The following is a 14,039-nucleotide window of genomic DNA, read 5'->3' on the forward strand; positions in this document are numbered from 1 at the left end:
GGCTTATTAGATTCGATTAGAGTTCTTTATTTATGTATGTTACAATATGTGTGAGTAATGTGTGTGCGTATGTGTGAGTAATGGAACTGATGATGATGAAAGATGACTGAATAGAGAGCTTCAAGTAGGTTGCAAATCAACGGGGAGCAATTTTTAAAATCATGAATGGTATTATTTAGAGGAGTTCGGCTCTCCAGTGGTCATCCTGCTTGAACGGGATTAGCAGGCGCATGAATGTCAATTTATCCTTTTGATAGCTTATTAGCGCGATCACTCTCAGTCAATTGCTTCCCTAAACTTTACTTTGATGTTAATATTTCCACAGAGAATACATAATATGTACTCTTGAATTTCATTTATTACATGAAACTCATGTCAAATATATTTATTAACTCATGTATTACATGGGTTGGACTTTGGCATGAAAATCTCACCTCAAAAATCCAAGATAATGGCATTCAGGGGAAAGTGGCCAGTCAGATCAAAAATCGTGATAGACAATCAAGCATTAGATCAAGTGAGAGACTTCAGCTACTTGGGATGCCGCATTACATTCGATAAGGATGAAGATGTTGGTGAAAAAGTGGCGAGATTCAGTGCGGTCTGTGGCACTATAAGACGAGCTATAGGAAGGCGAACGAGACAAGATACCCAGCTGAAGTTTTACAAAACAATGGCGATACCGTTAATAACATACGGTAGTGAGGCATGGATCTTAAACAGACAAACTGAATCTCGTATACAAGCTGCTGAAAGGAGATTTTTACGAGCGGTCGAAGGTTGTAGTAGACTGGATAAAATAAGGAATGACAACATAAGAGCTGAATTGAATGTAGAACCGCTATTGGATATTCTGAAGAAATATCGGGAAAATTGGTCTACTCATTTATTCAGAATGCCATCCAATAGGCTCTCAATATTAGCATGGGAGTACAAACCCGAAGGAAAGCGAGGCATAGGAAGACCAAGGAAGAAATGGATGCCGGTACAGGCCAATAGAGCCTAATCTTTGTAAGAAGATGATGATGATGATGATGATGATGATGATGTATTACATGAAACATACATGTCTTTGTATTACACTGATATTGAGTAATATCCATAATTATTTGCACAGAGAATACTTATTGTACTCTCCATGTATTACATGAAGTTCATGTAACTTATTTTTCAATTCATGTATTACTCAGAGTACGGTTCATGAATTCGTTATTTTTTCGAATCCTTCATCATCATATCTACATAATATCAAATCAATGTCGATTTCATAAGTTACATGGTATCAACTATTGGGAAATAAAAAATCCAAGTACCTTTTATTAAAAACTCTTACTCACAACATGTTTCAAAATTTTAATAAATGGTACTTGGATCTTTTATTTCCTGATAAATAAGAGTACCGAAACGTAGAGTAAGTCGAATAAATAAATAAGAGTAAGTCGAAACGTTCTTAATGCTATTACCTGTTATAAAAACATTACCTGTTGTAGCGACCTTGTAGAACGGCCGATACGGCTGGTTGGGGAAGTCACCGGGGATGTAGTCTCCGAGGCCGACGGTCGTCAGCGATATGAAGCAGTAGTAGAAGGAGTCGAGGTAGTCCCACTCAGGCTCGAGGTAGGCGAATATGCCGGCCGGCAGGAGGTAGAGCAGAGTGACGACGAGGGTGGCAATGAGGGAGAGATGCAGCAGGCGGATGTTGAACGGAGGATAGAGGTGACCGAGCCGACTATTGAGAAACTGCAGGAAGAGAGTGGTGGGGACCATCAGACGCTCGACGAGTGCCGTCAGCAGAACCAGCGTCAGTGGTATGCCCAGCATTGCGTAGATCATGCAGAATATCTTCCCGCCTTTCGACAGTGGCGTCACGTGCCCGTAACCTGCAACAAACCAATACATATTGGTTTACATATACATTTCTGGCTCTTATCAACCCTTCGAAATTCAAAATTCATCAGTCATATCTCGAATACGTATTCTCTGAGTGTTAATCTTTGGTGAAAACAGAAATTTTAAACTTAACCTCACTTTGGACTATTTATGTGCCAAAATCAAGGAATTGAAGAAGTTTTGGGCAATTGCCTGTTTCTCTTTCCAAATATCGTGTTTGTGACTGTTCTAATAAATAAATAAATGAATGAATAATAATATTGAATTGAAATAATGGCATGGAGACGAAAGACATGTAACAGTGTTGTGAGGAGGGGCTCTTGTGCGAGAGGCTCAAGCTCACATCGAGCTGTAAAGGCAGAAGAAGATAATAAAACTTATGAATTTTATGAAAATATGTAAATATGAAATGAAAAATTTCATTTTTTCAAACTTGATGAATATAAAAAATATAATATTGAACTAAATTCCAAATTGAATGCTGTCAACCACCAGAAGACTTTTGCTACTGTATATATTGACAACAGACTGATCTACTACTAGAAAATTCTCTGAGTGCTACTATCCAAAAATTATTTGCCAGGCCGATAATGGATCCCAGGCTTGGTATAAATGAATATATTATTTTTCTCTCATGACAGCATTGGAAAGTTAATAAAATCCTGAGTATCCTTGGAATCCACTTTGAACAATGAATGATAAAAATTATCAAAATTCAAAAATAACTAATATGATTCTAGTCTACAGCAATTATTAAAATTTCATTTCGATTATTCCAAGACTTACTGAAGTATTCCAAGTTGAATCAGACTTTATTAACAACAGTGGAATATAAATTCCATTGCGCAACTGATCGCAACGATTTTTTCAGTTGAGGGGATAATGCATGTGAATCAGACCAGTGAATAAAAATTTACCAGTTGTTATAATGATATTAAGGTTTTCTAAAGACCTAATCTTGTTTGCCATTTAATATGATTTGACCATTTACTAGAGTAGTCTATGCTTGTTCAATAATGACGATTCCGAGAAGATACATCATAGAGCTGAATTCAATCTGTACTGTTCATAATGTTGATTGATCATGGTCTAGATACACCAGATATTTCTAGTGAAATCTGCGTACACTTGAACCCTAAAATGGTATCACATGAGTGAATAAATTCGAGCTGTGAATATTTACACTGTTGAATACAATTACGTATTTATACCCCCAATTTTATAATTAGGGGTAGACGATTACAACATGATACGAATATTTCGGATTCCATATTTTTCAAATGTAGATGATAGTAAAACGGTATTAGACCTGAAACAAGTAATTTACTACATCTTTCAAAATGAGGACTGTGAGAGTGGAATCACTAATAATTTATTGAATAGCAAGCAACAAAATAATAATGAAATGAAGAAACAGGCGTTAGGCCAAAACTTTCACTTAGAAGCAGATCACATAAGGAAAATCACGAATATTATTCAGAAACAAGCTGGTTCTCCATATTTAAACCAAAGAATATCCATACATTGGCAGATCAGATTCATTATTAAATACTTTGATCAGAGGTCAAATAGTTATTATATGATTGAATAGGTTATTGGATATGAGCCATCCAACAAAGAGTATTAAAATAGTGAATTCGCTAGTAAGAATGAGAAATTTGGATTACAGTAAAGGTATCTTTACATTACGCTACACTGAAGACGTATCCGTCCTATCTCGCAAAATTGAAAGCTACATCAGCGTTCACATCAGCGTAGCGTCTTGGGAGATCAGGCCGGCTACGTCTTCCGAAGACGTATTTCAGCGTAGCGCAGCGTAATGTGAGAAGACTTTAAATGATTAATAATTTCACAGTATATCCAATTCAAAATAAAAATGAAAAATCAAACTGAACAGTGAACTACTAATAATTCCCCATAGAATATAGGTTATTGAATCTGAGATATTTTAGTTGCTTGATTCTTCAATTTTCTTTATAGCCCATATTTCGCTAGCATGTATATGATTTCTATTATGAAGCTAAGAAATGAGTGATCAATATTTGTTTGTTAATTAGAGTATAGTTGATAATATTGCCAATGTTTAATGATTCTAGTTGCATAAGTTACATTTCCTTCACAGCCCACATTTCGCTAGCCTGTATATGATTCTGAATATAGAGCTGAGAAATATGTTATTAGTATTCCTTTGTTCGTGAAGTTTTCTTTATATTACCAATGGTTGTGACAACAGTGCTGGAGAAAAAGAGCGATTGTCCGAAACTCCAGTTGGGCTCACTGGTCACATTGCCCATGGCTGACACACCTCTATTGCTCGCCGTCACCACCTCCACTATCAACGATTCTAGGTCTTCATCTGCAAATAACAAAGCAAATACAACTTCAATTTGAAATTGAATTGAAAAAATATGTAAATAGCATTCAAAAGATAACATCACATTAATTTATCATAAGATCAAGTTTTATATTTTCAACAGAAGAAAGGTTATTGTAGAGATATCATTCTCAACTTGAAAAAGATATCGTTGTACAAATTTTCTATAATATAATGGAGGAAAGAATTGCTTATACACGTATGGGATAGGAAATTCACAAATGATGCATCATCGCATTTGAACTACACAACTGATTAACTTGAAATTTTGCATATTGATTCCTTATTCACCAAGAATGGTTATAGGCCTATTCTCAATTCTTCAAGATTTCAGTTTTTAATAATTAGACTCTTGTGAAGCACGTTTAGCATATTTTAAACAAAAAAAGTTCTAAACAGAGTAAATGATATACCAGATATAACAGAGTAATGAGAAAGAAAATATACAATATACTTTAGTAGGCTAATATTTGATAATTTACTCATGAATGATATCTATCACAGTTACGAGACTGATCATCACCCTTCGCATTACATCATATGAATTCGTTTATCATATAGGGCAGGCTATAGTTGAAAATTCAATATTTCTCTCAGAAGAATGTTTTTGCAAATAATAATATAACTGGAAAGTTGAAAGAGTAATATTGTATGGAAATAAGGTTACACATTATTGTTGAATATTATTTCCTTATTTAATATTCGAATAGAATGAATAGTTTAACTTTATAGGCGAGTGATTTAGTACATAATTATCTTAAATTCACATTTTTATTCCTACTTAATAAGATCAGATTGTAACTGAATCTTTTCAACACTAAAATTTTTCAAATCATCTTGGTATCACTTGAGAGATTCACTATTTCATCACAATAATTTGAGCGATTACGTTCATTCTTGCTATTGCTCTATCTAATATTGTAACACATGATTGCTTGACCTGTTGCCAGTTATTCAAGTTCTGAACTGTAGTGTGTGAATTTGACTTTTACGATGATGTGGATAACTGATGATAATGGAATGAGTTTCATACATAGAAATTCCCCAGAGAGAGTATGTTAGAGTACGGATTTCAACTGAATATCTATTTTGAGCATCAATTTTTGACCAATTTGTATTGAGACGAATTCCATGTTATATATGATGCAGGTACCTTTTTCGCAAAATATTAATTTTATATTGTAAAAACCAGTCAATGGAGTCGCCTATTAGGGAACCCAAGCTACAGAACTCAACATGATCTTATTCATTAATTCACCAAATGTCCACTTCGGTATTCCTTTCAACACCCCACATTATACTACTTACAATATTAATATTGGAATATGAGTAATTTTACGATGCTTTTCTTCGGTTGCCAATCGATTCATCATTGAAATTGGGAATCATGCTTTTGTCCATACCTAATAGCAAGATCAAGGACATTGTAACAAGTAAGGTGTACGAGAGAGAAAACTCCAAATAATTTAGAGAAAGTGATAGAGAGACAGATTAAGATGGTTGAGAAAGAGAGAGATAGAGTAAGCTGGAGAGAGAGTGAGAAAAGTGAGGGAGAGGAAGAAAAAGGAATGTAATGGATGGAGAGAGGGAAAATAATAAGTGAGAGTAAGATAGAGAAAGATAAGTGGGAAAAAGTGGGAGAGAAAGAGAGTGTTAGAGAGCAGCAACAGCAAAAAGAGCGTCTAATGAAGCGTCATCGTTAATACGGTGGCAGCTCCAGGGTTGTTGGATTGACGTTTTCGCTTATCCCTGTACTGGCGCCGCCCGTCTGGGTAAACGTCTCAACTCAACTCATCTCTGCTCTGGCTAGTTTTTCAACTTTCATCAACTTAGAACTAATGGCTGGTCGCTTCATCGGCTTGCGTCATAGACCTACAACTCATGTGCTTTCCAATGTTTTCTTCAAAGGTTTTTCTAAAGTTGATGCTGACAAGAGACCTAGATTTGTGTGTGGGTTATACAGTTTATGTGGGTTCCGAACCATCGGAAAGTGATTCCAGAGCTCATATTGTCAGTTAGTGGAGCAGGCCTGGAGCAAATACCCTACCAAGTTTCAAGAAGAGTGTAGTAAGGGCACCTCCCAAAAAGAGCACCTAATCTAAGTGATTTATATCCTGCTGGATCTATTTATTCATTAAAAAGGAAACTCTTCACAAGTATCTTAAGCCCAGGTGATGATGGGGGATGAATGATAATACAGTACAAACGTTTCTAATTGAGATGATTCCATGAATAGAGTGATGATGAATAGCTGAAATGAAACTAGAGAATGAGTAGCTGATATAAAATAAGAGGGAAATGGAACCTGAAGTACCTGTTAATTCTATACTAAGAACCTGCTTGCTACTTACCATTATCTTGTCAAAATTAATATAATTCATACTTTATCTACATGTGACTATAGATCTATATGACTCAACAATAGTTGAATGTTCGAAAATGTAAATTTTCGAAAATTACTAATGTTTGAAATTAGTCCTATATAGGCTATATTCTTTTAATGCTATGTAAATTATACAAGAGTATCCTTATAACGTAATATGAATTATATAGGCCTATTCCACGAAACTCAATTAGCAAAATAATGGTAAAGGTAGAGTTTGAAACCGAACTATTGAGAATGAATAATTCCAGATTGTGAATTTTCAAATCCATTAATCTTTTCCTGGAAAAATTAGAACCGAATTATTACCCTCACTTCATAACAACTGGCAAAATAAAATTATTCACACAACCCAACGTGAAAGCAAACTTGCTGACCAGGCTAAAATTATCCGCCTGTCAGAGATTCAAGCTGAAAATAGCGTTGAAACCGCTAAAGTTAGAAGTTGCCGGACTGCAGTTGAAACTCATCAGTTGCATAAATTGAAAATTCACAATAATATCGTCAGCACTGAGCAGTGGTGTTAGCGGCGCGGCCCACATAATAAATGGCATTGACATCCAAGTGAGCTTTGTTTCAATTCCTCGTGTGGCTTTCGACCACAAGTTTTAATTTCCGCAGTATTGACGAGTAGTCTAACCACCCAAATCAAAGCAAGCTCTGCATTTTCTCATTTTTCATTCATCGTACAATATTGGTGGTGAATTCAGTCATTTCATTGGTAACTATGACAACTCTGATCTGACTTGGAAAACTCAAATTTCAATGAGAATGTGTGTGGTCAGTGTGGTCTACATAATTTTGGAAATCTCATATGTATTATAGGAAGCATATTTGTATTTAGGAAGCTTTCTGACTCACTGCTTCCGAAATCGTTCTGAAATCGTTGTGATATCTTTTCAACTCCAAGCACACCTAGATACCTATTTTGCATTCAACTCTGAGATAACACTGGACTTGATATTGAGAGCATTGTACATTGTCACCGACGAATTCTTTTACAGCGATAATATTTAAATTAATTGAATTTATTCTTAGATAAATATGATTATGTTGAGCTGTAGATTACTATTTTTGAGATGACTATATAATGTCTATATGAAGTGATATATCCAATAAAAAACATCCGTTTCGAAGATATTTCCAGACTATTGGAAATTATTTGTCTACTTCCCACTAGAATAAACTGTTTTGAAGAAAAATTTTCTTATTTATGAACTCGATTTCAAGGATATGTATTTTTGAATAGTGATCCTTTTCATCAATACAGCTCATGCTCACTCTTGAAAGCTCTGAAACTCTAGATAAAATTCTAGATTTCAGAGCCGTGTTGTAAAGAGAAGAGCATCTAAATGTAAAGTTTTCCGATTTGTTCCTTGAAAATCGCATTCTTCGTTGAATGAATTTATTATTTCAATAAACCCATAACAATAAGCTACCCATTCATAATTTGATTCAAGATATTCTCCTTGAATCAAGGTGGCTGTTTTCTCTCCAGACAGGATGACAATTTATCGATTTTCTATAGGTTTCACCGCTTCTATTCATCTAATATTTCAGTGGGAAGCCAAGCAAATTCTGACTATCAATATCCAGTTAATTGTGGAATGATATTATGTCATGAATATCGTAGGCTGATTGCTCATGTGATTCAGAAATAGAGCTGAAAATCGTATAGAAACGTTGAGAATATGGGATCAAAGGTTATCAGACGCGGTGAATTTGTGAACTTTTGAAACAGTCATTTATCAGACACGACGAAAATCACTTGGATTGTGAGATAATAGTATGCTGCTCATCAATACTGATAAGCTATAATGTCATTGAGTAGCACTGAATAGTGAGTTGAGTTCTAAATAGAAGATCTAAACAGTATAATCCAAAGCTCTCTCACTCGTACTCATTTCTTCTTTCTAAATCACACACTTCCCTCTTTCTCTGTCTTCCTCTCCAAATACTATAATCGGAACCTTTACCCCTCCTTCTTTTTCTTCTTCTTCTTCTTCTTCTTCTTCTTCTTCTTCTTCATCTTCATCTTCTTCTTTCATATCTCTTATTCTCTCTCAGTTGATATAATGACAATATAATATTGCTCTATTGTTTGTAATGGCAATATTCACTATAACATACTTATTATTTGCAGTAATAATTTATTTATTGTGTGTGATAGTTTAATATTCATTATAAAATATTTATCATTATTGTAATATTCATTATGGGAATATTTTGGATCTCTTATTACAGGAGAATATTGACAATAAGCCTTTGGGATCCATCTTGTTGACATCTGGCATCTGGCATAGGAACTCAGCTCTAAAGTTGATGCTAATAGGCCTATACTGTATATTAAGATTCACGTTATTAAGTTAGTGGAAGTATTAGGAATGCATTGTTGCCACTTTTCCATTTCTACTAGCTTCTTAGCTGTGATTCATTTTATCACAGATGAATCAATATCCAGGCCTAATATAACTTAAATAGTTATAGATTATCATAATTGTTAAATCTACCTCTTTAAAGGTCTTCACTGGAGAGCAGCTATCATAAGAATTGAAATTTCAGTTTAAATAGTATGGATTCTTCGAACATTCTATATTCGAATATCTATTGACTGTAATCATAAATTTCAATCCAGATTAATGCAAATTGAAGCCACTGAGGATAGAGAATATTTTATTATGTTAGAGTGAGAGTAATTCCACCTCAATTTCTACGAGGAATACGAACGAATCAATCTGAGCGCGTGTCGCTCGTGATTTCAATTTGCATCTTATTATTTCCCAACTGGTAGGCTTGACAATCACATTTCTCAGTAGTATAATTCCATTACACAAATGTTCGCAAGATATGCATTTAATATGTGACGTAATCTGATATTGAATATCAATAAATAAATAAGTTTCAACAAAAAAAGTTATACAAGTAACAAATAAATACATCGTGACCATGATAAATTAATATACGACAATGCAAGAGTGTATGCTAATTATGTAACATATATGATTGGATGCATCCTGAGACGCGGGAGGCTCGTCACTTGATACCGGAGATACGGAGCAATAATGCTCGTTTCTGGGAAGGAAGCCAGGAAGGTCCGCCTGATTATATAATGCTCTACAACTTGGAGAGAAGTTCTAGGCTCGGTCAAGGCTGCTCAACTACACAAGTCTCGTGTCAATGACTGTCTAGCCTCTGCAATCTAGAATGGAAAAAGCTACTTGTCTACCTTGATGGGAGGATTTTGGGCCTGATTCACTTTATTTTTAGAATCTTCCAAATTTGAATCCTTGGAATCTGTTAGGTCAGTGAGGAACCCCTATTTCAAGATTATAACCTGTGAGAAGAACCGCTAATACTGTGGAATATATTTTGATTCTAAGACAGCATCAAGATTTTAAACAAGTTTATTTTTAATATTATTTCTCATAATTATCACACAGGCCTACAAGAAGTTATGTAACTTATAATAGAGACTGGTTGATTGGAAGTTTTCAACTCACTTCTTTTTACGATCCCATGTCGTACCTTTCTGATCATAAGTTAAATTGAATTCTCAAATAATATCCAACTAAATTGAAGGTTTTAGAGAATTTAAACTGAAAAGAATGATGTGATGTGTCATCTGATAGTATATGAATTCATGAAGAATAAATATTTACATGTTTACAATACAAAAATGTCTTAGACCTCTATTATTTTTGAAAACTGCTAAAGTCCATTGCTTTCAATGATTATTCGAAGACTTTGAAATCAACTACAATTATACGATCAATTTCAATAATTGTTGATAGTAACCCTTCTGGCTTTTGTCTAGTAGCTACTTGATAGGCTTTTGATAGTAATTAGCTAACTTTTGCCCACTTGATAACTTATATATTTAAGAATATTTAACTGGAAAATAGTAAATTATATTGTTTTTTCATGAGGAATAAAGAACTAATTGAATTGAAGTTGAGGTTTTTTTATCACGAATGTATGTAGTCACTCGTGCGTTATGTCAAGGTACGATTGGAGACATGTGAAGATTTTGTTTACTTTTAATGTAATTGAGGAAGGCACTGGTTATGTCACGCTACAATTTGGAGGGAAGTAGTGTGGCAGTTGAAAGCTTATCATATAGGCCTCATGTTTAGCAAGTGTTTATACAAATCGATTTCCTCTCACATTCTTATCACATCAGAAACGACTTCGAGTAGAAGGTAAACTGAAGCAGTTATCGGTCAATGAACTTTCATATCATTCCTTGTTTGATTAATTTCTCAATTGTATATTATGATTATTATATTCAACATATTGTAATATAATATATACGTCTTGTTGAATATATTATATTGATATAGTATCGTTTATTTTGTTAGCCCACTCTCTTCAAAGGTATCTTCTACCTTATTAACTCCAATATATTTACATTATCTGAATATCTTGAGACCTATTGGAGATAATACCATAGAGAATGAATACCGTTAACTATTATGAAAAATATCATTGCATTATTCGTATCTGATAATGCACATGGATGCTTTTCACTAGCCCTGTATCCTGTCAAAGTCAAATGTACCATATTATTCATGAGGAAGAGTTCAAATAAATAATGAAAATTTCGTAAAAGTTAATACTCTGAAAGTAATACTGATAAGTTTCAAACAATGCAAACCAAAAATTACAATTGATAACATTATCAGAAACAACCGTCATGAACTGTCATTACCTTGAAATAGCTCATATCTGTCGAGAATGTATTCCCTTGTTATCATGCCATAATTGTTATAAATACTGCTTGTTTACTTCTGCTGTAAATGCATCATGAATAAAATCATTGATTTGTCCTATCATTTCCCATCAAAACAAGTTATGGAGAGACCTGCCCGTGTTGTCTTGAAAATTATCTGAGACTTTCCACCGAGAATAACAAATAAACAGTGACTTAATTAGTTTTTTTTTGTAAAATGGCGTACTTTTCACAAGTCTGACCGTATGGTGAAACCAGTATAGTAAAAGGGGCGAATGCTAAGTCGCAATAAGGAAATCAACTCCACGTGCAAATCCCCGCTCTGGCTCCTCAATAAAACCAGTTTCAACATTTTGAATAAATTTACTCAGAGAAAAACAACAACAAATTGGAGGGAATGACGCTGGAATTGCTACAATGTCCGTCAGTCATTCGTTCTTCTTTATGTGATAAAAATGTATTTGAAACTTTCATTCTTATTGACAATGTTGAATTAATATTGTTGAATATTATTACTCCATTGATGAATTGAAACGAATTAATATTTTGAAAGTTTTTGAACGAATATTTTAAGAAATATATGCGCTATGGTAGATGCTTTCAGGAAAGGTAAATTATTGCAATTGTTGTCTAAGCCTATATCTGACTTGTATATAATCAGAAACAAATAATACATTAATTCACTGTATCTTTTCTTTATGATATGAATCTATTTCTTTAATATTCGCCTTATCGAAAATGAAATTATACGTCGAAACATGTTTAGAGAAATTGATTAGAGTTAAAAAGATATTTTTTTATACTATTTCCCTATGATTAACTGACAAACTGTGTACCGTATTAGCGGTGGTTTTGAACGGTTTGAACAGTTGCCTATCGTATTATTTGTGATTAATATTGTTAATTGAACATGTACTTACAATTTCAGTTGATGCAATTATATCTTAAATTACTAACTTTTGTTGACAAAATTATACTGAAATGGAGATGGCTTGAAACTCCTCTCTGATCTACAAAATATTCAATACTCGTATCTGTTGAAAAGGGAAACTAAAATACTACATTCTATCATTGGTTTTAACAGTTGACAAGAAGATGACAAATTCAAATGGGATTGTTTGATGTGTATTGTTAGTTGTAGTCGATTCTCTAATTGGACTTATTCACTCTTCAGAACCCGTTTGTAAACAATTACATTATTTATACTACTCTCATAATCAAATAACAGTGTTTAAGTAACTTCTGGGTTAGTTACCCTTCTCAAATATTGTTTCAAACCATTTAGAATATTGTCCAATGTGTGTAGATTCGAAGTAATTTGACATGATAATTAAAATAATATCGATTAAATCATCAGATGTACAACTATTCAGTTAGAGCGTCCAGAGTCTAAATTAATGTAATTGGAAATTGAAGCTTTCTTTAACAAACCCCTCCCCCACCAAAAAATGACAACATCGTTAGAGCTCCCCCAAGATATTGAGAATAGATAGAGTATAGAGTATAGTATAATTATATAGAGTGTAGATGATATCAATGCACATAGCAGTGCTTGTATTGTCTTGAGCAACCAGATAATAATACTGTACTTGTTCATTTATTCTCATTATCATTCTTATTCGTATCAATTTATACGCGTATACTTATAATGCTAACCAAATCAAACTAGAAGAACTTTTTTGATCTCATTATAACTATAAAGACTCGGCATCCTATTGCAAATAGTAGATTGGTAACCCCTTAAAATGACATTTGTTCTCAGAGTAAAACTCAACACCATTGTTGAATTATGGTATAAACATTGTAAAACATGTCATTATCTGTTATCTCTAAATTACTTCTAATATGATTGTACTTCATCATAGCACCAGAAAAAACTTATACGATTAAACTAAGAAACGATGAAACTAAGATTGTTCAACCCTCCAAGTTAATGCAAATCTCTAGGTTTAGTGGTAGAGATGCCTGTTAGGGGATTTTCATTTTATTTCATGAACAAGAAAATGGAAAACTGATGCAAAATCAACTTGACGCACATGGGTTTCAACTTAGAAAAGTACAGTACCACTTACATTACTTACGGTACCTAAAAATCATAATCAATTATAGAAACCCCTATCAATTCAATGCACATGATCATGAACGAAAAATGATAGTGAACAGTTGATAATCCACCAACCTGTTACACACGGATTCCTATTAAGAAACGCGCGTTTGGCGTGTATCAAATTTTCCATCGTCTGCCTTTCGATGGGTGACTCCAGCGAGGCGAAGATGACTCCGCCGGCTGCCAGGTAGACGACATAGAACACGACGTAGAGGATGAGGAGGCTTGAGCTACGGCGTATGCCCAGGACGCGCCGCAGACGGGCTCTCTTTTCAGGCATTCCTCACACATCGCGCACCCACAAACACTAATGACAACGAGTCCAACATCGAACATCAACGGTCGCCTGCTCTCGGGGACAAACTCCAAGAGCTCCGCTACAGGCAGACGCTCTCCGTTGCATGGCTTGATACGGAGGAACGGTTGTGTATCAAGACTAGGAATGGGGTAGGTTAGTGGTTTCACTTGTTACATTATCACTTTCAATCCTTTTCCGTGCTTGGAGATGAGTAAAGTTGACTATAAGACGTTTTGAAAGGTTCACTTCACTTTTTGT

The 14,039-nt window shown here is 34.3% G+C and overlaps 1 protein-coding gene across 2 annotated transcripts in view; it reads right to left on the bottom strand.

The window, feature by feature from the left end:
• The window catches only part of LOC111051793 (potassium channel subfamily K member 1), a 112,982-nt gene that overhangs the window by 4,336 nt on the left and 94,607 nt on the right, over nucleotides 1-14,039 (bottom strand). Inside the window, exons 1-3 of one of the 2 annotated variants that reach the window (XM_039432186.1) lie at nucleotides 13,556-13,822; nucleotides 4,106-4,246; nucleotides 1,482-1,880 (exon numbers count right to left, since the gene is read on the bottom strand). In XM_039432186.1, coding sequence (XP_039288120.1) covers nucleotides 1,482-1,880; nucleotides 4,106-4,246; nucleotides 13,556-13,763 — 748 coding nt within the window. In that variant the 5' untranslated portion in view covers nucleotides 13,764-13,822. Of the gene's footprint in view, nucleotides 1-1,481; nucleotides 1,881-4,105; nucleotides 4,247-13,555; nucleotides 13,823-14,039 lie in introns of those variants that run through there. The other variant, XM_039432187.1, reaches the window with a different exon arrangement.

Source organism: Nilaparvata lugens, chromosome 7 (genome assembly GCF_014356525.2).
Source record: "Nilaparvata lugens isolate BPH chromosome 7, ASM1435652v1, whole genome shotgun sequence".
Taxonomy (NCBI): Eukaryota; Metazoa; Arthropoda; class Insecta; order Hemiptera; family Delphacidae; genus Nilaparvata; species Nilaparvata lugens.